Raw genomic sequence first — 23,399 nt, 5'->3', positions numbered from 1 at the left:
ATATGATTATGTGACTAGAAATTAGTTGCGTCGTCTCAAATCAAATAAGAAAAAGAAAGAAACTAGTCGCGACAGAGAAACAAATAAGGAAATGAAAAGGGCCTACATAAATTTCAAAGCCCAGAATTATCCCCTCATAACCAACCTATCGTCCATATACGCTTTACTAAAGAACAGAGCATGGAGAAGCATAATTCTGACATAGTTTGTCTATGTAATAATAGGAGAATCTTCAATATAACATAGATTTGAATCTCTGTAAATATTACATTCATTGTATATAAGAATAACAATTGAAGAAATAGCTCCAAATTTTCACTATTTCTTACTCTGTTGTCTCTTCAGTAGTCATATATATCAAACTCTTCTTCTGTGAGAGACATACATTAAGAATAACATCCTAGAATCATATATGAAACTAATTAGTACCAAGTTGGCATAATATTGATCAACTTAACTCCCTGATTATATTTAAAATATATATATATATATATATATTTCCGAAATTTGTTTATAATTACTATATTTAAAATATGCATGCATATATATATATATAGATATATTAATGTTTTAATGATCTATCTAGCTCACATTTATTATTGATTATTTAGAGATAGCATAGACAAATTATATATGATAGTATTAGTTTAAATTTTTTTATTTTTATTTTTTAATACTAATAATTTAATAAGGATAAGTAATGCCAATTAAATTCTCACATAGTATTTAAATAAACTCTCATGATTTTTTTTTTCAAAAAAATTGAAAAGTTCTATGAATTTTCTTCTTTACACCTATTTAGTTTTATACCATGTTAATATTTAACATTATAAAGTGAGCTAAATAGCCCACTAAATCAAATTCTGTATCTATATATCTATCTATATATATATATATACATATATGTGTGTACGCACAAAAACATTCTAGTTAAGATTTTCAATTTTAATAAATAAATGATCGTTATATGGCAAATGATAAAATTTATCACATCTCATTTTTAATATTTTATATTTAAATATAAATATTATTTATCACTTTAACTAAATGAAAAAAATTCATGCTAAAATCCTTACTTCATAATACATACATATGTGTATTTGTGGAATTCAGACATGTTATAGAATTGTCATCGAAAAGATATGAAAAATGAGAGAACATATATTAAATAAAAAAATTTCTCTTCAACTATAAGTCAAGTTTTCAAATTAATGTAATAATAAAATAAAATATATTATAGAGACCAGAGACCGTACGTACGTGTGGTATTGTAGTTGCGCGTGTGTATGTATATATATATTTGTAGAGAGAGAGAGGGAGAGAGAGAGAGAGAAGAGGGGGGGGGGGGGGGCGCAAATATACGTGTATATATATATATATATATATATATATAAAAGATGGTGGGCATAAGTGACGAAAGCAAGGGTTGTCTGGATGCTAGGCTTGAAGATACGAAATAAGAGAAGGAGAGAAATGGGAAGAGGGTAAGGCTTCCAGCTTGGTGGCCCCAAACCATTCTCACTACACGACATGTTAGGGCTGCGTGAGAGCTGCATGAACAGCGACACCAGCGCCCCCACAACAATTACCCTTCTCTTTCTCTCTCTTTCTCATTTTTATTTTTTTATTTTTTTTTATTTTTTGGTGTGTGTAAATATATTAATATTTACTAATGGAAAAAGGATGATAAATTAAAAATCACAAACACAAGAGAGAAATAGAAATAGAAAGGGAAAGAGAAAGAAAAGAAAAGGAAGAGAAAGAAAGAAAGAAAAGAAAGAAAAGAAAGAAAAGAAAGAAAGAAAGAGAGATGGGTGTGCATATGGGTGGACATGTATATGTTGTGTATATACATGACACTAAAAATGATTGAGGAACATTTTTGAAGTGTGTCTGGATCAGTTTCCCTTACATTTAAAAACAAAAGCAAAAGTAAGAGGAAAAAAAAAAAAAAAAAAGCCTATATGGTATTTTTGATTGTTTTCTTCTCCTCTTTAATTTCCGGATTCTAGTTGTCGCTCTGAGATACTTTCTTTTATTTTCTTTCCTCTTGGTGTTTTGTAGGTTGTCTTTCTGTGAAATCTTAATCAAGGTCGTCTTTCGGAGGAAATATTACCACTTCAATTTTTCTATCTCCTTTTCCTTTCCTTTCCTTTTTTTTTTTTTTTTTTTCTTTTCTTTTCTTTTGGATTTTGATTTTTGTAGTGTTCTTCAATTCGCTTTGGAAAATATTTAGCCAAACTAAATATCCAAAGATGTCTGCTGCTTCATCTTCCATGCCGTTTTTTGGAACCACCACAAGAGAAGAAAACCAAAACCAGATGTTGCAGCAACCGACTTCCACCCCTGCTTCTTCAATTGCTCCAACTACAGCACCTCCAAAGAAGAGAAGAAACCAACCAGGAACACCAAGCAAGTATCTTTTCACTCTCTATAAATTCCCATTCACAAACCCTAATTACTTATTTTGAATCCACTTCTGTTTTTTCATCTTATGGGTTTTTGAACTGGGTTTTTTTTTTTTTTTTTTGAATTTTTAAAATTTTATTTTGAACTTTCTCTTGTAATGAAAATTTATTAAAATTTTGTAATAATTTGTTGGTTATTTTCAGATCCAGATGCGGAAGTGATAGCACTATCTCCCAAGACCCTAATGGCAACAAACAGGTTCATATGCGAGGTATGCAACAAAGGGTTTCAAAGAGAACAAAACCTACAGCTCCATAGAAGAGGACACAACCTTCCATGGAAGCTAAAGCAAAAGACTAACAAAGAACCAAAGAGGAAAGTCTATCTCTGCCCCGAACCCACATGCGTTCACCATGACCCTTCGAGAGCTCTCGGCGATCTCACTGGAATCAAAAAGCATTATTCGAGAAAACACGGTGAAAAGAAATGGAAGTGCGAGAAGTGCTCGAAGAGGTATGCTGTTCAGTCAGATTGGAAAGCCCATTCTAAGACTTGCGGTACTAGAGAATACAGATGCGACTGTGGAACTCTCTTCTCAAGGTATATCTACTCTCTCTCTCTCTCTCTCTCTCTCTCTCTCTCTCTCTTCTGCATCATATTATTAATTTTTCACAAATAATATAAATCATTAGCGCCTACTTTCGCTGGGCCTCTGCATCCTATTACCAGTAATGGGACGGGGCTAGTAACCCAGTATAATCTAGGTGACAACAACTAGTAAAATAAAATTATATGAAAAAAAAATCATTTATACACGCATAGTAATCTATAAAGAAAAAAGATTAGAGAATCTTTTTTCTTTTCCCGTCTAACATAAAACGAAAAGAGAGTACGTTTTAGCAGATATGGAACTGCTGTTATAGCTATAAGGAAAGAACTTTCTGATGATTTTACGGCTTTCCTAGTCATCTCTTTTTCCGTTTTCTTTGTATTATTAATAATATTTTTTTTCCTCTACGATGACATTTTCTCAAACAACACAAAAGAGCTAAACAAAAAAAAAAAGAAGAAGAAATATATGGATTGCTTCTTTCTCTTTCTCTTGCTCTCTCTTGGTATAGCTCAGGACTGGTTTCTCTCCAGTCCACGTGAGTAATCTCTGTGAAAAAAACTGAGAATTTTATTTACAGGTTCGAAAAGTAAAAAAAGAAAAAAAAAATGAGAGAATTTATGGGAGAGAACAAAAAAACAAAGAAAAAAAAAAGCTCATCTTTTTTTTTTTTCCTCGAAAACACCGCCCTCTTTTTCATCTTTTTCCGACTCACGTGTAGTTTTATAACAATGTAAGAGGGAAGCATATAGATATTTGATAGGAGAGAGTGAAATTTGTTTTCATATGAGTTGGATATGTTTGCTGGGTTTTTTTGTTCTTTTCCGGGTTGGCTATACATATGAATTCAGAGCAATACCTCTTTCAGGTACTCCTTCCCATGAAAAAATATAAACCCTTTTGAGAGCCAAAGATGCTTCTCTCTCTCTTCCTCATCCCTAATTGGGTAATTCTTTGATTGGTGCAGCACCATTTTTTTTTTCAAGTGTAGTACTTTTTTTTAAAAATTTTAATTTTATAATTTTAACTATATGCTGTAATGATTATTATTTGAAATTTTTTGGGTGGTCTCTCATGGGGTAAATTGTTTAAATGATTAGGGGTTTTGTGAGCCCGTGATATATCATTTTATCGGGACTCATGTATATGGAAACTATTCTTTTAATGGGGAAAAAAAAAAAAAAAACTGTTCATTTGTTTCAATTGAGTTGAAGATCCCCCACTGAAATGGGTTTCTGGGATTTCATGAAACTTTGGAAGAAATTTTCTTGCATACTGATTGAAGAGCTACGACACAAAGATGGCATATAGCTTGAATTTGATTGGTTTTTCATTCGCTTTCATATTCCATCCTAGATGTCCTATTTTGGACCATGCATTTAAGCTTCCTTACGCATTTCAATTTTCCTATATACACAATGTCGGTAAAGTCTAGCATTCTTGATCGACCCCTCTTTTATATATATATATATATATATGTCTGTGATAATTTTTCAATATCTACTATATATTTCTCCATAGAAGGGTGACTAAATAACATTCTTTTGGAATCTTGTAAGTAGGGTCAGGTTTATAATCCCCTTTAACTATTTTTTCTTTTTTTTTTCCATCCCTCATATATATATATATATATATATATGATTTTTCTCTAGATAAATTTATGTCCAAAATTAAAATTAATTTTATGACTCATTATAGAACAAAAAATGTTCTATAATGTTGATAAGATGAACCCAGAATAAAAAAATTTAAATTTATCAAGGATTTGGAAATAAGAGAACCATCATAGATATATACAATATAAAAAAAAAAAGTACGAAACTTCCTGGAAGTATACAGACCATTCATATAAATTAATGCACTCAAAGTGTCTTCTCTCTATGTATGGTAAAAACATTTTTTTGTTCTTGCATGAACGTACGGTTCAAACCCCTCCTAACACTGAAAGTAAATTTCCAATGTACATTAATTGATACAAAAATTCATTATAATGATAAACATCTTTTTTTTTTTATTTTTTTTTATTTTACATTCTACTGATATATACACACACACACATATATATATATATACACATTATGTTAAATATGCAATTGGAATAATTAACCTTCCATTCTAACTTAATATTGTTTGTATATAGGCGGGACAGTTTCATCACCCACAGAGCTTTCTGTGATGCACTAGCTCAGGAGAGTGCAAGGCACCCAACAAGCTTAAACACTATAGGTGGTCATATCTACGGAAACAACCACATGAGCTTAGGCTTATCGCAGATGGGTTCCCAAATTCCGTCGCTACAAAATCAGAACCACCCATCAAACAACATGCTTCGTTTGGGAAATCCTGGAGGACCCAAATTGGAACACCTAATCCAGCCTTCAAACCCTCCTTACGGAGCACCGCCGCCGCCTCAACATCTCAGCTCCTCCGCTTTCTATCTCCCAGATGCTGCTAATCAACCTTTCCAAGATCATCAATCCCACCACCATGGAATACCTTTTTCCAACAAGCCCTTACAAGGTCTCATGCAACTCCCTGATCTTCAAACAAGCAGTAACAACTCATCCGGAGGTGCAGGCCCAGCCGCAGCTAATCTTTTCAACCTTGGATTCTTCTCCAATAACAGCAATGCCACTGGCAGTATAAGTCCTGATCAGTTCAACGACGGAACTAACACCGGCCAAGGCGGTACCGGACTTTTCCCTAATAACATGGGAGATCATATCGGTTCAGGCATGTCATCACTCTTTGGTAATTCAGTTCAACACGAAAACATTGCCCCGCATATGTCAGCCACCGCATTGCTTCAGAAAGCTGCTCAAATGGGGTCGACAACGAGCAACGAAAGCTCGAATTTGCTGAGAACATTGCGTGCTTCGTCTTCCAATCGAGCTGCAGCCGCCGCCGCCGCTGCTAAATCCGATAGACAAGTCATGTCTCCGAACAGCATTCAGAATATTGGTGGTGTGGAGAATGAGAACCATTTGCAAGGGTTGATGAATTCGCTTGCCAATGGAACCTCGGCGGCTTCGATGTTCGGAGGAGGTCAAGGACAGGACAACACCTTTGGTGGCTTCAGTGGCGGTGGTGGTGGTGGTGTGGCTGAGGCAAAATTGCATCAGAACTTGGCAGCGAGTTTTGGAGGTTCGGATAAACTAACGTTGGATTTTCTCGGGGTTGGTGGCATAGTAAGAAATATGGGTGGTGGGTACTCACAAAGAGATCTTCAACATCAACAGCAACAACATGGAATGACTAGTATGACTTCTTTAGACCCACAGTTGAAGTCAACGCAAGGTAGTCAACCTTTTAGAGGCACAGCTCTTCAATGAAATAAATGTTTACATTATATAAGTTTCCAAGAGGGGAATTGAAAAAAAAAAAAAAAAAAAGAAAGAAGAAAAAAAAAATAACACAGAATTCCGTGTTTAGGTGGTGAGTGTTGAATATTTAAGGAAGTACGAGAATTAAGTGAGCTAGCAAGTTTTAAGATTAACCCCCTACCATTAATTACTGTTTCATTTTCTTAATTTAATGTGAACGCGCGCCTTAAGGCTTACATTTCCATCCAATTTTAAATATCAGTTATTATATTTCTGTACCATTATTTGTATTTACTTATTTATTTTTTTCTTTGGATGTGATAATATATATATATATATATTGTTAGATCTCTCTTATTTATAGAAATGTATATGCATGTGTAATCAATCAATAACAGGACATAAAATGAGACAAAGATTGAGACAGATTATCTGAACAATAATATTTATATTGGAATCAGAATTCAATATATATATATATAGATTGAATTAAATAATATTGTGGGAACTGGGAAATATTTTTAAATAAAAAAAAAATGAAAAGTTTTAGAGTTGGTTCTGAAGTTCATAATTAAATAATTGATGGAAATTAATGTGTTATTTGTAAGCCATGTTGATGGGGTGGCATCAGAATGTCACACGGCAGAAAAAGATATAGAGGCGGAGCCACTAATCTTTTTGAGAATCTTCTCAATGACTACGTTCCAACATATTCGACAAGCAAGAATTTAATTTCTTATTTGTCTGCTTGCTATATTCCAGCAATAACAATTTAAAAATTCCTATTCATAAATTAAATATAGATAAATAAAATTCAATATAGACTATAGAGAGAAAAATAATGTTGGTTGATGTTTGTATAGTATTAAGAAGAATTTGTTCGGCCACCTAATACCTAACACTTACTACTAAATATGTTTACAAATAGATCCTTAAATTAAGGCTGACCTAATTGAACTTCGTTTGCCCACGTTCTAATTCTATATATACAACACACTAGTTGACTCCCATTTAATTTGAAATCCTAGCAATCTCTGTCTACTTTTATTTTACTCGTTATTTATGTTCCCAAAATATATATATATATATATATATATGTATGTATCAGCAATAGGATTTTCTTTTCTCCTCTTGCTTCTTCAATTTTCCGTGATTTTGCACTCTAATTACAGTTTTGTTATAATTTTCTCCTTAAATAATTGTCCTTCATATGTCTCGTGACTCGTTCGTAACATTCAAGAAATAGAATAACCAAAAAAAAAAAAAAAAAAAAATGCAAAATCATAAAAGTTGAGGGGGCCATACGCAAAAATCCCAACAAGTTGTAACAAAGCCAATGAAATTCAAACATCACTCTCGTCCATGCAAACAAGTGGTGTAACATTGAAGAAAAGTCATTTATATTAATAAAATCTCAATATATAAGATTCTTTATAAAATAGTTTTATATTACATTAGTGCATACTCTATATATATATATATATATGTCATCCAATGACGTCTTCAAATATATAATTCAATCAAACAGTCCCTAAAGTTCAATAAAGTTTTTAACATGACTCTCATAACCACCATATATTTAGAGATGATAATAATAATAATTAAGATATATTTATATATATATATATATATATATATAGGAGTGTATATATATGTATAGTAGGGTCCTAGATATAAACCGAACAATAAGCTAACAACAGTAAGGACATATTCTCCTAACCAAAAATTGGCGTGCCTACAATATCTTCGGTTTGTGAAAGGAAATAGTAGACGCAGCTAGTTCTTTGATTAACTGAATTAAAGCCAAGTTAAGTTTGGTAAAATGTTAAGAAAATCAGCATAAATTAATCAGCGAGCTTAATTCGTACTCCCAGAGTAATTAATTATTCATTTTCTAAACACAGATCCATAAAAACATAAATAAATAAATAAAAAGACTCTATTTGCTCACGTGCATAACTACTGTACCCAGATTCCTCTCTATGATAGAGGCCCGCCATAAGTACGTCATGTGATATAAAAACGAGCTACTCTAAATTTGAATAGCTAGGTTCACTATGAAATTATTCACTCAAAAACAAAAAAGAAAAAAAAAAAAAGTTTCACTATGAAATTACTTTGGAATTAATGATCATATTGCTGAGATAAATTGCTAATGGCCAGGTCAATAAACCAATAATTATATGCATGCATATATATATATATATATATATATATATGCATGCATCAAAATATATATATGTCCGTAAAAATAAAATAAAATTCTCAGTGCAATCTCCGAAGAATAGCTCTCAAATATTATAAGCCAAGTTATAATTATGCATTAAAGATACTAGGACGAACCAGGGATTCGGCTCCAAAATAATGCCTTATATGTCTACCTTTATTGGTCAAAAAATAATCTCTACCCAAAAAAAATAAAAAAAAATGGCAGAACAAAATATAAAACGCAACAAAATGAACCCAATCATTTTAATTTGAATTATTACTTTGCTTTTTCTCACATACATATATTTCCTTATATGTACAAACGTCCACCACCAAATTGAAAAAATAAAAAAAAAAAAAAAAATGGTTCCGTTACTAAATGAAACACTACTTTATTGGTTTGGTGGCATACAGATCTGGAGTGGGGACAGTGGTTGATAGTTAATAGCCCAGTTTTTCTTTTCTTCTTCGTAAACAACGGTTTCTCTCTATCAATATTACATACCACCCAAACTATATTTTGTACTATATATTTGCCAAAATTTCTTGTAATTATAATTATTATAGATAAATGCACTCGGTTTTATTTTTATTTTTATTTTGTGGGTGATCATGGTTCAGTTATATGGGATTGAGTGGTACCTTTTGGGAAGCTGGAATTTATTTATCTCGGTGGTTTGGCTTATTTGATGGAAGTACTGCTGTATTGTAGAACCCAAAAATTGAAAGCTACAGCACGCTGGGAAGTTAGTCAACGCTAATCTTCAAAAAAAAATAATAATAATAATTAAAAAAAAAATGAAGAAGAAGAAAACAAACACACACACACACACACTTGGAATGTAACGAGCTGGAAAGGTATTGAATTATTTACTGACTAACCAAATTTGACTAGTTATGCTTTTATCTATGTCTATACAAAATACGTTAATATTATAACAGACAGTGCAATGAAAAGGTCAATCAGGACCACTTAGCTAATATGAAACCCGAAATTTAAAGATCGGGACAACTAAATTTGAATAATACAGTTAATATTAATTGTAAATAATTAATATTAATTAAAATTTACACTTGAAATTTGTAAATAATTGATTAATAAACTATTTCTAAAAAAAAAATATACTTTTAATTAATTAATTAACTATGATTACAATTTCTTCTGGGGTTGGGAAAGAGTTCCATGATTTCAGGAAGAGGAATTCAATTATGAAAATGAATAATAATAAATCTTGGATTGATCGAGAAGCTAACAAGTAATGGGTTTTTGGAACAAATGTCAACAATAAATCTTGGAATGATCGAGAAGCTAACAAAGTAATGGGTTTTTGGAACAAATGTCAACCTGTTGACGATAGTAAGGAAGAATATAGTGTTTCAACAAAATGTCAACTGCCACGCTCGAAATCCGCATTCAATAGCTGCTTTTTGTATTTTTTTTTTATAAATTAATTAAATACCCAAGCATTTTTCTTTTTTTTGGGAGTATGGAAATGGAGATTATGAACTTTGAAAGATAGCTAGGTTTCTTCCCTTTCTTTTCTTTTCTTTATTTATTATTTAATTTAATTTAATTTTAATTGTCTTTGGAGAGGGAGGTATATGCTTTCTGATCTCTTTGTCTCTCATCCATAAAACGTTTGAACTATTGAAACAATCAACAAAAGGGGAAAAAAAAAAAAAAAAAACGATGGCCTTTTTGCATCGGTCACTAGCTCATTACACCTTGTACTATTGCCTATACATTGACTGATGACCAATTACTTCAAAATAGTGATAACACAATTTATTTTGTCCAATTCTTGGTGTTTTAGTACCTGTCGCTAGTGTCCGTGTATAAGAATTATAAAGATATGTAGGTTTTATATGTCAGTCAATTTCCTATGAAGATATTTTAATGGATTTTTCATCAAAATTTTTATTATTAGCATTTCAATTTTTTTAAAAATTAAAATTTAAAAGTATATTTAAAATTTATATGGATTTAATAAAATATTAAAATTTTAAAAAACTCAAGTAAATTTTTGTTGGATCCATATCAGCTTAAAATATTTTTTTCAAATTTCAATGGTAAAAAATCTAAGGACGGATAAAAGAAGTCTTGTGACAATTTTTGTATATATATATTTATATTAATTGATTGATAAAGGAAATTATTGATATTGATCTTTACCAATAACTCCATTAATGTATCTTTGAGATATTTTTTTGATTAACAAATTAAGGCAGGGAAGGAATAATTATTCTATCTCCATCTTCCGTCCCCAACAATCATAAAACCAAAATATTATGCTTATTGTTATTTTATGTTCCGTATAGTGTATACCAGAAAAAAGGGGGAAAAAAACAATATGCAAATTAAGAAATAAACAAACCAAAACCACATAAAATTGAAGTGCCTATTGGTATGCATATTCTAGTTTGTCAAAGAGTCGACGAAACAATTAATAAAATCTTACTCAATGGAAATTAATATTACTGTAATTCACATCACCTAATTACAAAGAAAAACTTAATTAATGTAAAAAAGTGGAAATTATTATCTGCTGTTTATATACGTCAGTTCATAAATCAGGAAATAACTTGTAATACTAGTATTAATTAATGCTATGCCTGAAAAAATCAGACATTCCCAAATACGTATAACTTAAGGGTGAATGAATATGATAAGGCTAATTGTCCATGATTAGAAAATAAGTTAAACATTTTGGTAATTATTCGATGCAATACACACATAAGCCACTTCTTTCTTTCTTTCTTTCTTTCTTCTTTTTCTTTTTCTTCTTCTTCTTCTTCTTCCCTTTTTTTTTTTTTTTTTTTTTGGTTGTTGTTGTTGTTGTTGATAAGGCATTTCTTGAATTACTATGTAATAATTAACATGCATGTGGGATCTCATATTACTATATACATGAATCTTTTAAAACATTTATTAATTGTATAAAAGATAAGAACTAGAACCAATATATAACCCAAAATCATGTGCTCAATGAGGATATCGAGTATGCACATATATAATATATATAGACTGCTAGGTAGATGTTTTTTCATTTCTATATCAATCATAGCAAGTAACATTATTCTACCTGCCTTATGCTTATATGATCAGTAAAATATATATATATATATATATATATATAAAATCGTCCTACCAATTAATTTAATTGAATCTTGTCACCTAGCTGCTGGACTTGTTTGACCTTGAAGGCAGTGAAACGTGTACAAACAAATAATAATTGTTTTCTCAGTTTTTTTGTACCAGAATTGGGCCATGGGATCCAAAGAATTCCAGTAGATTGCAAAATATTGTATAAACATTTTTCAGAAATATATGTATATTAAATTAAAGAAGAAGATATATTATATGTATATAAGACCGAAAACAAAATATGTACCATGGCATGGTTGTAGGTTGTTGAGGGCCAGTTGATGTCGTGATCGTTTTATACTGTACGATAAATTTAACATGAAGACATCGTAGAGTGCTAGTCACTGTCAGTTTTTTGGACCATGCATGGATTTATGTATCTACATAACAAAATTGGCATCTTCAGACTTAATTACCATCAACATTTGGATATCAATATTCCTATTGTATTCCTACATAGCCAGTAGTCGAAGAAAAAACCCATTTGCTGCCTCAAAATTCAAAAATATATAAAACTAATAAATAAATAAAGAAGCGTCTGCCGACATTATATATATATATATATAAAATATTGAGAAGAAAATTATTTTCTCCCTCAACGAAAAAAGGAAAATCCTTTCAATTGACATTAAGATCGAAGTGGGAACAATTTTATTTTTTGTCTTCTTTTATTACTGAAAACCTCTCCAAAAATAAAATTTTTTTCTGACAAGATCTATTGAGCTCTTGTAATTAAGATCTCTTCAAATAGTAAAACAAATGTTTCTTTGAAGACAGCCTAGATGGCAAGGTTAACACCAGGTATTGGGTTCGATCAGGCTTGAAGCTAAACAAAATCCCTCATTCCCAATACAATTTGTGTTTGGAATATTTGTGATAGTTTTCTATGAGAGCTTCGATTTTTCTGTTTGTAAGTATTAGTGCATAAAATAACACCAATTCAACATCATGAAACGGGAGAGGAAAAAAAAAAAAAAAAAAAAAACTATGAAAGATGTTCTTTAACTAGCTAGCTTCCATTGTTTGAAACCCCAGTAACACCATAGAGGAGCAAAAAGATAGGATATACAGCTTGAAGTAGCTTAAAACCGCATTCCTTTTGTGAGGTGTCGAAAACTCCTTTAGCATTTGATCAGATATTGCTCAGTCAGAAAACATATACTGTGCATCCAAAAGTTGAGAGTAAAACGGTCTATTTTGATTCATAAACAAAGTTTGGAAATACCTGCAAAAAGGGCAAGACATTTTTAGAAGTTGAAGTTGTTGATCCTCTGTGAATAAAAAAAGATATATCAAAAAGATCCAAACATATATATTTTTAAAAAATAAAAAGAGCTTATAGGCAAGATTATGCTGATCATATTCCGATTTCTTTAATATTCTATAGAAATATGCCTAACTGTGCAAGTTTATTGAAATCAAAAAGGCTTAAAGCTTTTTAGTAAGAATCTACCTTGGCTTATTTTTAATTATTTCATGTTTGCAAATATTTCTTATCACAATAGAAACAATATAGCAAAGAAAGGATCAATATTCAGCTCCATGCATGCAATATAGGATAAATAGTATGCACTTCATGATAAATCTAGCTTATATCTCTTAAAATTCGCCACCCAACAAAAAATAATTTACTTAATCGTTATTTTGAGGAATTTTTATTTTTACATATTATTATTTTACATAAAATCTTCCCAAAATATGTCTCATTTGAGTTTGAACTACAAATCATTTTCTTTTTTTGTTATGCATGGTTGAAACGCGTTTGAACTACACCAAATGGATAATATCATACAAATAGAAGTAAATAAAAGACATAGATACAAAAGTATGTATATATTTGCAATTTTATTTTGTGCAAGTAATGTACTTCACTGTTACTACCTTAAGATTTAATTTACACACAATTCAAGTTATAAATAAAAAATAACAAAATCAGATAATTTATCTCATCTCTCGGTTATATATATATATATATATTTTTTTTTTTTTTGTCATTAGGTTATTTGGAGTGAAAACTTTAAATAATGTGGATAATTCAACCAAACTGTCCCAGCATAGACATCTCAATTATATTTTAATTAACGGAAAAAGTGAAACATTATTATGATACTAATCATAGTGGTGAGAGACTAGATATTTACAGGAGCATATCTCAAACTCGTGACCCTTGCCAGCCCAGATTAAAAATAATAAAAAATTCACAAAAGTTTGAAAATTAAAAAAAAAGCGAAAAAAGATATAAAACCAAAAAAGACTAGAAAACAAACAAAAGCATATAAAGTACTACAAGTCATAAAGCCCCATGACTGCCTCTATGCAAGACAATATGTCAGAAAAAGTAATAAATAAATAATTAACAATTACCAAGGAAAACTAACTAAATTTACTCTTTTTTTATTTTTATTTTTTAATTTTTAGCATTTATAATCATTTAATCTACGTCGCCACTAATTTTCACGTACCTTCCTTGTCTCTGTATCTTCTTCATTTTCTTCTTATAATCTTTGTTTCACTGAAAATTCCCAGCTGCTCCTCCGAAAGATTGGCTTGACGGCGCACCAGGCTCCGGATCCAACGAACCCATCTCCAAGCTCTGTTGCTGAGAATGGCGGTTTTGTTGCTCTCTCTGCCCAAACCCTCCGCTCATGTTCCTCACTATTTCTCCAACCCCAAGAAAGTCCCTCGTCAACCTATCAGATCCTCCAATGCTCACCGTAACATTGTGGTGCAATTTACCCTCTTCCATTCGCTCCAAATTCCCTCGATTCGCATCGAATCCACCGCCGAATGCGCTTCCGAAAATGGAAGAACTGCCGCCAGCAAAGGAATTCATTAGGTCTTGAAGATTGTTATCGTTATCGCCGAACATGCCGCAGAAGTTTCCGGGAACAATAGGTCTACTGCCGCTGCTTTCGGGTTTGGCGGTACTGGGTGTGGAAGATGTTCCGAATGTTCTTAGCAGCGATGCGGTGTTGTTGGTTGAAGTTGACGAACCCATTTGAGCTGCTTTCTGAAGCAATGCTGTTGCAGACATATGAGTGACTGAAGAAGCATGGCTGTTGTTGCTGTTGTTGTTGTTGTTGTTGTTGTTTTGAAGTGAAGTGCTGAAAAGAGAAGGAACACCCGAAGTTATGTGCTCACCGGTCATATAGATGTTCGATCCTACTACCATGTCGGCGGCGGTCCCAGTGCTATGTTCATTGTTGAAAGGATTAGAAACTAGTAAACCTGAAGAGGGTAGAATATTGTTACTGTTGTTACTGTGGGGATTGTTGTTGATGTTATTGGAAAGTAAAGGAAGGTTGAAGAGATTGGAACCAGAGGAAAGAGGATTATTGTTGCTGTTGTTGATGGTGGTGGTGGTGTTTGTGTTGCTTTGGAGCTCCGCGAATTGCATTAGTCCATGGAATGATTTCTGGTGTTGCAATGATTGGTGTTCTTCATGGAACTGGTGGTGGTTAGATTGATCAGGCAAGAAGAAAGGCTGCTGAGGTGTTCGGAAAGAAGAACCGATGGACGACGGCGAGAGGAGATGATCGAATTGTCCGGATCGGCCGCCACCGAGACGTAGGACATCGCCGCCACTTGATTGGTTGTTGTTGTGGTTGTGGTTTTGGATTGAGGATAACTGAGGACCCACTTGGGATAAGCCTAAACCAGTGTTATTGTTTGCATATAATAAGTTGCTTCCAATGGTGCTCAAATTGGGAGGGTGTCTTGCACTTTCTTGTGCCAGTGCATCACAAAAGGCACGATGTGTGATAAAACTGTCACGCCTGAAAACCAATAATTTTGATAAATATATGTCAGAGAGCAAAAATTATTAAAATAAATAAAAAAATTTAAATTCCTAGAAGAAGTCTTGTCAGATAGATCAACTTTAACAAAATAACAATGAAAGAAATCATGAAATAACGTTACTGGAAGGACAATTGGAAATGAGAAACAACTGCGTTTTGATAATATTCAATGGACCATTGAAAATTTTGCAAAATGGACCCACTTTGACACACGAAATTTTTTGAGTATGATCCTAATCATTTGAAAATGAAATTCCTTAATTGAAAGAAGCCTAACTCAACTTTGCTTATGACACTTGAGAATGTGTATTGAAGAAAATTATTGATTACCATATTTAGTAATGTTCCTTTTGGAAACGTTTTTAAACACAAAACCATGAATTCATCATAATTTTCCACCGACACAAAAAGTTTCCTCTCCAGTAAAAAAGGAAGAAAATTTTGAAAGTCATTATTGAAATTGAAAATATATATCTAGATATAGATGGAAATACGATACTTAAAAATCCTAATCTTCTTTGAAATTTCAAGATTAATTCAAAAAAGGAAAAGAATATTGTAGAGACAAGCAGGTAGAGAGACTCATATACAATGTATACAATGTGAGAAACCTTTGCAGGAAAAAAAGAAAGAAAAAAAAAAAAAAACGTTTTAGCCAAAATTTCCCAAGAGAGATGGAGATATATTGAGATAAATATGACATACAATAAATAAGGGGTAGCCAAGTATATTAGAATTGAAAACAACCATGAGCTAGCTACCATTTCAGGAACTGACCGTTTAATAAATGCAACAAGAGATTGAATTCAGCGTGATGAAAAGTAATCAATCAACAAACCCCATTTGAGGACTTGTTCTCATTTAATGCACAACTCATGAAATGCCTGGCTTTTTTCCAGTTTTTGAAATTATTCTCAAAGCACACCCTATTGATTTTTTTTTCTTTTTTTTTATTTCCCATATTGTTTCCTTTCAATTAATTAATTCTCATTCTTATTCTCTGTATATTATATTTCTTTCAACAGTCAACCCCAGATGAGACTGCCATTATTATCGAACCACAACCACATGTTTTTGAAACGGCAAAAATGGTGGTGATGAAGAAAAAGAAAAGAAAAACATCTGAAAACCAGTTGATTGAGAAGAGAGAGAGAGAAGAGAGAGAGAGAGAGAGATTTTGTAAGGGGACCCAAAACCAAACGTTATCATGAAAAGAAGTAGCTGCAAGTGCACAGTACTGATCACATCTAGCCAACCCATAAGAGAACAAACCTGGTAACAACGCCACCAGTACCATCCTCTCTACATGGCATAGCAACACGTGAATAGGAAAAAAAAAAAAAGTAGAGAGCAAAAAAAAGGGCGTTGTTTCCGAGGTGAAAAGAAAAGAAAAATATATATATATATATATTAAAACCAAATAATAAAAAGAAAAAAGAAAAAAGGAAAAACTTTGATTAAAAATTTTGATGTGCGGTATTCTGTAACCTCTACGACCATGGCAGTTTCCAGAGATTATTCACGTGGGGGCATGTTTTTCTGCTAGTTTCTTCTCTACCGTACCAATGGAAAAAAATAAAAAAATAATCCCCAAAAAAAAAAAAGAAAAAGAAACCCATTTGCGAGAAAACAGAAACCAAAAAGCATGAACACTTTTTTCATTCATTTGTCACTCATGGGAAGGATTATGAGCTAGCTAAACCTAAAAAGAAACCAAGTTATTAGACAAGCACACACTTGCTAGAGAAAAATGGATGCAAGTAGATTGTGGAAGAAAGAATGAGATTAAGAAGAATTTTAAGATTAAGAGATTAATATATAATAAAAGAGAAGAGAAATTAATAAAATGAATATAAAATTACCTTGAGAAAAGAGTTCCACAGTCACATCTATATTCTCTTGTACCACAGGTTTTGGAATGGGCTTTCCAATCGGACTGAACAGCATATCTTTTAGAGCATTTCTCGCACTTCCATTTTTTCTCACCATGTTTTCTCGAGTAATGCTTTTTGATGCCAGTGAGATCGCCAAGAGCTCTCGAAGGGTCATGGTGAACGCATGTGGGCTCGGGGCACAGATACACCTTTCTCTTTGGTTCTTTTGTAGTCTTCTGCTTTAGTTTCCAAGGCAGGTTGTGTCCTCTTCTGTGAAGCTGTAGGTTTTGCTCTCTTTGGAACCCTTTGTTGCATACCTCACATATGAATCTGTTTGTTGCCATTAGGGTCTTGGGAGATAGTGCTATCACTTCCGCATCTGGATCTGTTATATGAAAAATGCCAAACAACAAATTATTAAAAATAAAATTTCTTTCTTTTTTCCTTTCTTCTTTTTTTTTTTTTTTTTTTTTTTTTGTTTAACAAAAAAATAAAATAAAACTTAACTTGTAAGTTCTAATTTTATTTAAAAAAAAGAAAAACCAAAACAAAACAAAACAAGAACATCTTATATACCCATTTGAATTCATCTATGAATTAGGGTTCCTAATCAATTAAAAGCCGGTCCGAATTAAGAAAAGAAAATTTTTGGATGGAATACAGTCGGAATTATACTCGAATAAATGATATATATATATATATATCAAAAAGAATTGAAGTAGATCTTTTAGGTGTATGGATAAAATTGGGTTTTTTGGATACTTGCTTGGTGTTCCTGGTTGGTTTCTCTTTTTCTTCTGGGGTGGTGCTGGAGGTGGTGTTGAAGACGTTGGTGTTGTGGAATGCTGCTGTTTCATCTGATTTTGGTCTTCTTCTCTAATTCCGAAAACTGCTGCTGATGAAGATGATGCAGCCATAGCTTTCTTTGTGAGGTTGTAGAATTAAAAAAATTGCTTCTTTCTTTTTTTCTGGTCACAAAACAAAGCTGAATTCTAGAAAACCAGCAAAACCCAACATGCAATTTGAGTTTGTCTCTCTTAGAAATCTTATCCCAAAAAGAAAACCCAAAAACCCAGACGTGATTGATTCAGAGCTTTTTCTTTTGGGTATTGATTAATAGAAAACAGACAAACAAAACAAAAAAGAAGCCAGAAATAAAAAATTCAAAAAAAAAAAAAAAAAAATATCTGAAAGGAGGAAAGCTGCAACCGAGAGGAAGTGGAGAGAAATAAGAAAGAATCATCTCCATGGACATTTGATACTTCTGCTGCTCTCTGCTTTTTTTTTTTTTTTTTTTTTAGCTCCTTCTTTTTAATGAATTTTTTTTTTTTTTTTAGAACAAAAATGATTTTTACTTTGCTGTCTCTGATTTGGTGTCATGCAGATACATTAACACATATGCACAGCATATATTTTTTTTTTTCATTTTTTCATTTTTTTTTTCTCATTTTTTTTCAATTTTTTAATATATATATATATATATATATAAAAATTCCCCACATTTAATTGATTCTTTCCTACCTTAAATAAATTACAAAACTGAAAAATTAATTGAGAAGGAGAAAGAGAAAGAGAGAGAAGGTAAGGCCTACAGGTCGGTGGACCCAATCCACAGCCGCTTAACGACATAGGATATTGGTGTGTGAGGGCAGCATGAACAGCTACTCCTCTCTCTCTCTCTCTCTCTCTCTCTCTCTCTCATTCCATATCTTCTTAATCACTTGCAGACAAACTTTCCTGCATCACCGTTCCTATGTGGGCCTCACTGTAAAATTAATACATCATTAAGTAAACCATTGCCTAAAAGAAAGGGGGGGAAAATATACAGTGAATTGAATAATTTTGTGAGTTGGGAAAAGATTTTAAAAGTAAGAAAATAAACGGTTTAGTTTTTTTGAAATTAATTAGGAAACCCAAAAAAAAAAAAAAAAAGAACACCTGAAGATTGATTGGGTGAAGGTTGGGGAAGAAGTTGGGCTGAAAAATCAGGCTTAAAAGCAGTGTACTGTTACCGTTTGAGAGAGGTCCTTTTGGTCACTGACATGGGAAAGGAAGAAAATGGGTCAAGCTCTTTTGTTGTGCTCAGCTACTTGGTTTGGTTCACTTCCATGCAATTGCGACAAGTCACATCATGGGGTATGAATGAAAAAAATCAAGGGTAATTTAGTCATTTTGTATTTTAATAAAGTTGCCGAAATCACAATCAAAATGACCTAAGAAAAGACCTAATTAATCCAACCACTATATAATCAACAATTTAATTACACTTAGACAGTTTTAATTATACTATGTGCTAATTAATCTACTTCACTACTTAATTCTTTACCTACCTGTTGTCTTCTTGTGTAACAGCCAAGTTTCAACCATTGATTTTAGTGTAAAAAAACCATCAAATATTCTCAAGTATTTAAACTCTCACTCATCTATCCAAACAATTATATAATAATAAATATGAGGGTGTGTGTTTTTTGAGGAATTTGAATTCATGATTTGGACAGTTTTTCATTTCATTTTTTTTCCCCTCGTCTCCTCCCTCTTTTATTTTATTTTATTTTTCGATTTTCAATCTTTGAACGACAGTTATTATTCCACGCCAGCTACTGTTTTTTCCTTGAAAGAAGATAGAGTTAGCAGCAAAGTTGTCATTCTTTTAAAACAATGACAGCTTAACTATAACTATATGCATCACTGTCATATATAAATATTTTTGATGGATAACGAGGGTGTAACTCGTTTTTTTTTTGGGTGGACATGAAATTTTCGTATGATGGAGTTTGGACTACCAAATTTTGCTTACAGTAACCCCTTACTAACATTTCCTCTATCTCTCTCCCATCAAGCTGCAATTCCCTCTTCGGGCCTAGAGCTAGTTCACTCATATCAGTTTGGATAAGTATATATATATACATATAAAGCATAGATTAAGTTATAATTACCATAATTACATGTAAATTATATGTTAAACTTTCATCATAATCTAAGCAACGTCATCCATCATAGGAGAGCTTTATAAAGAGCTATTATTGGAAGTTCTTCTTGTTTCTGGGTTCTTGACGTTATACAAATGCATATTGTCATCTATATCTATATATATATATATATATATATTAATATCTATATGGCTAAGAGTGGCTTTTTTTTTTTTTTTTTTTGGGGGCATATAAATAAGAGTAACGTCAAGAGAATGGCTTTTGTAAGTGAAGAAAAACCTCAAAAATACAAAGAAGAAGTAACAAAAAGTTATTTACAGAGAAATTGTCAAGGGGAAAAAAAAAAAAAAAAAACCAGAAAATCCAAAAATATAAGCCACAAAGCAACTAGGGCTGCGGTGAGACTTACAACAGCGGAAGAGCATATTAAGTGACAACACAGCAGTCTGTTTTGCAATACCACCACGATGCCTCTGCTACACTTGGACACGTTTGTATTTTCAACATCGGCGGCATTTTCATATATCAGTTTTTCTATTAATACCGATATCTCCACGTGTGTATATATATATATATTATATTTTTACAATGTTGTAAAATACAATATATACATATATATATATATATATATATGTATATTGTTTTTCCATTTTTACCACTATCAGCACCTCACTTACTCCACTAACACCCTCTTGTAACAATTAATTTATTAACTTTTATATTATTTAGTTTTACTTTTACTCATTTTGTATTCTAGCTTTACAATTTACATTCCCATCCATTTGCAGAGGTAAATTCTCTTTTGTAGCTGCCACCCAATCTTTTTTAGGACTCACCACTTTGAAAAGTGATAGTACATAAACTAACAAAAGGGCTATTGTCAATTTGATGCTTAGAAGAAAGCCCATTTTGCTTTTGGGCTATATATCATGATAAGCCTAAATGACACATCTAATCCAATTTGGTGAAGGAAATATAAAAAATTCAGGCAATCTTGGAGGTGTACTACAATGTGAAACAGAGACCCTCTGAGAGGAAAAATAACTTATTAACTTCAATATCAATAACTTTCGCCATATTTCTATAAATTTCCATTTTTTCAATATAGGACATTTTTATTTTAAAAAAATAAATTTATAAATTCTGGTAAAATATAATATTTCTATCCATATATTCCATGTTAATTTCATCACAATTTAATTAAAAAATCCATAATATCCACGTATAAATTTTTAAATGTTCATCATAATTTTTTATAAAATTTTTAAAATATCCCTTAAATTTATTTTCTTATTAAATCTTAAAAATATTACGAAACACTTACGTATTCAAAATGAATTAAAAAAAATACTGAAATTATATATGAAGGGAATGAGGAGAAAGTACACTGTCCTAACCCCAATTTCCCCCGCCGCCAATTGTTGCATGCCTGTCTGAAGATGTGTTTTCTCGATCCGACCGCCAAGGCTCAAACTACTTTACAATTTAGTTTTGCTTTGGGTTTGAGTCTGGCAATCACAACTGTTGGAGCTTTGATTTATTATAACAAGGAAAGATTGTTGCAGCCTCTAAACAAGAGCAACATGGACAAGACAACTGGTTGTACTGCGATTATTCTGTCTGATTTTCTCTTTTATCTTTTTTTCTTTTCTTCTTCCAATTGCAAAAAGGAAAATGAGAAAGAAACAAATTACTTTTTTTTTTTTTTTCTTTTTGGTCCGAATGTTTTTGATATGTTGTAAGGCATAATTTTACCCAAAAACATAATAATAATAACATATGCGTGTTCATAGTTGTTTGAATGAATGTGTTTGATTGGCCGCAGCATAGAAGGAAAAAAAAAAAATGGTAAAATGTTTTTTTATCTTTCATCCTTAAATTTTTGAAAAAAGGGATAATTAAATCTATATTATTAGTATGTTAGTAATTACATGTATAATTATCAATGAATAAAATATATTGGTAAACAAATTGAATAAAAAAATATTTTTTGTTATTCAAAATTTAATTAATAAATTTAATTACTCTTATACAACGCAAACCAACTTTGTCCACTTCAACTAATAAACTTAGTGTTTTTTTATAAATTGCAAAAAGATTAGAAAAGGAGAATATTAGTTGATAAACATATCGAAAATCGTCATACAATACACTTGGAAAATAAAATATTGCATGATTTTTATTTTTATTTTATTTTTATTTTTTTATTTTTATTTTTTATTTTTTTTTACACCCTTTGAAGTAAATAAATGAAGAAAGTACAAAATGAAAATGTTGTACTTTTAAAAAATGCCACTAAGCAAACAAAAAAGGATCCATAGTTGATTTTAATTTTATCCATACCACTGGACTTTAAAATCCAACGGTTGGTAACCAAACTTAGCCATCATAAGTATAAAATATATTACACCTTGATTTAAAAACCAAAAAAAAAAAAAAAAAAAACTTGTCTGAAATTGCACAATCGCTTATTTGTGACCTATGTCTTTCTTCATATCCCTCGAGAGTGGCGTTGCTGCAACCCTACCTCTATCGTGCCACTACATTCACTCCACCTCCCCATCTCCATCGCCTCCATTATCTTTGAGTTCAAGGGTTTCTAAATGCGGCTTGTGGGTAATGGAAAATCTAGAGGTTTGGATTACAGGTTATTTTCTTAGCCACGATACAATTTTGGTGTTTGCCACCTTGGCTCTATTTTAGATAAGGTTAAAGACAGCTGTTCGAATTTTACTATGAAGTCTGGGAAAAATTTGAAGATGCAAGGCCTGGAACACATTGAGCAGTTGCAAACATCTTATAATTTTTTTGGCCTCAAAGCCTAGGAATGTTAAGTGAGTATTTAGTAGCATACGATTGTGGTAAATTTTGGTAAAATAAAGAGAAAGAAGATTCCAAACTATGTCTGATGTTGCAAGTTGATCATTCCTAGTATAACAACTAATATATAATTTAGAGCCTAGCAATATTAATATCCCATAATAATCATAATAATTATAAATAATAGAAAGATGTGATTGAGCCACGAGTTGTTATACTAAGAACCACTCCAAACAACACCCAAGGGGAGGATTAGATAATAGGAAGCCGAGACGCCTCT

At 31.7% G+C, this 23,399-nt stretch overlaps 2 protein-coding genes across 4 annotated transcripts; one reads left to right on the top strand and one right to left on the bottom strand.

Annotated features, from left to right (window-relative positions):
- The first annotated feature begins 1,698 nt into the window (after nt 1-1,698).
- Nucleotides 1,699-6,623, top strand: LOC107428314 (protein indeterminate-domain 5, chloroplastic). The gene is made up of 4 exons (XM_016038836.4): nt 1,699-1,932; nt 2,065-2,412; nt 2,613-3,009; nt 5,160-6,623. Exons 2-4 carry the CDS (start codon nt 2,256-2,258, stop codon nt 6,349-6,351), a joined length of 1,746 nt encoding a protein of 581 aa, XP_015894322.1. The 5' UTR covers nt 1,699-1,932; nt 2,065-2,255; the 3' UTR covers nt 6,352-6,623.
- A 5,709-nt stretch (nt 6,624-12,332) lies between these two features.
- LOC107428319 (protein indeterminate-domain 5, chloroplastic) lies at nt 12,333-18,822 on the bottom strand. Of its 3 annotated transcripts, XM_016038841.4 has the most exons (5): nt 18,136-18,821; nt 17,358-17,754; nt 15,014-15,471; nt 14,158-14,923; nt 12,333-12,920 (listed from the first exon to the last, which is right to left on the bottom strand). In XM_016038841.4, the coding sequence occupies exons 1-4, from the start codon at nt 18,284-18,286 to the stop codon at nt 14,205-14,207; spliced, it is 1,725 nt and encodes a 574-aa protein (XP_015894327.3). In that variant the 5' UTR covers nt 18,287-18,821; the 3' UTR covers nt 12,333-12,920; nt 14,158-14,204. The 3 variants fall into 3 exon arrangements, with proteins under 3 accessions (XP_015894327.3, XP_048318433.2, XP_015894326.3); XM_048462476.2 differs by having other exon boundaries at nt 12,333-12,966; nt 14,158-15,471; nt 18,136-18,822; XM_016038840.4 differs by having other exon boundaries at nt 14,158-15,471; nt 18,136-18,820.
- Between the last annotated feature and the right edge of the window lie 4,577 nt (nt 18,823-23,399).

The sequence above is a fragment of the Ziziphus jujuba genome, chromosome 12 (assembly GCF_031755915.1).
Source record: "Ziziphus jujuba cultivar Dongzao chromosome 12, ASM3175591v1".
NCBI classification, from domain to species: Eukaryota; Viridiplantae; Streptophyta; class Magnoliopsida; order Rosales; family Rhamnaceae; genus Ziziphus; species Ziziphus jujuba.
This window is presented reverse-complemented; position numbering and strand designations above follow the sequence as displayed.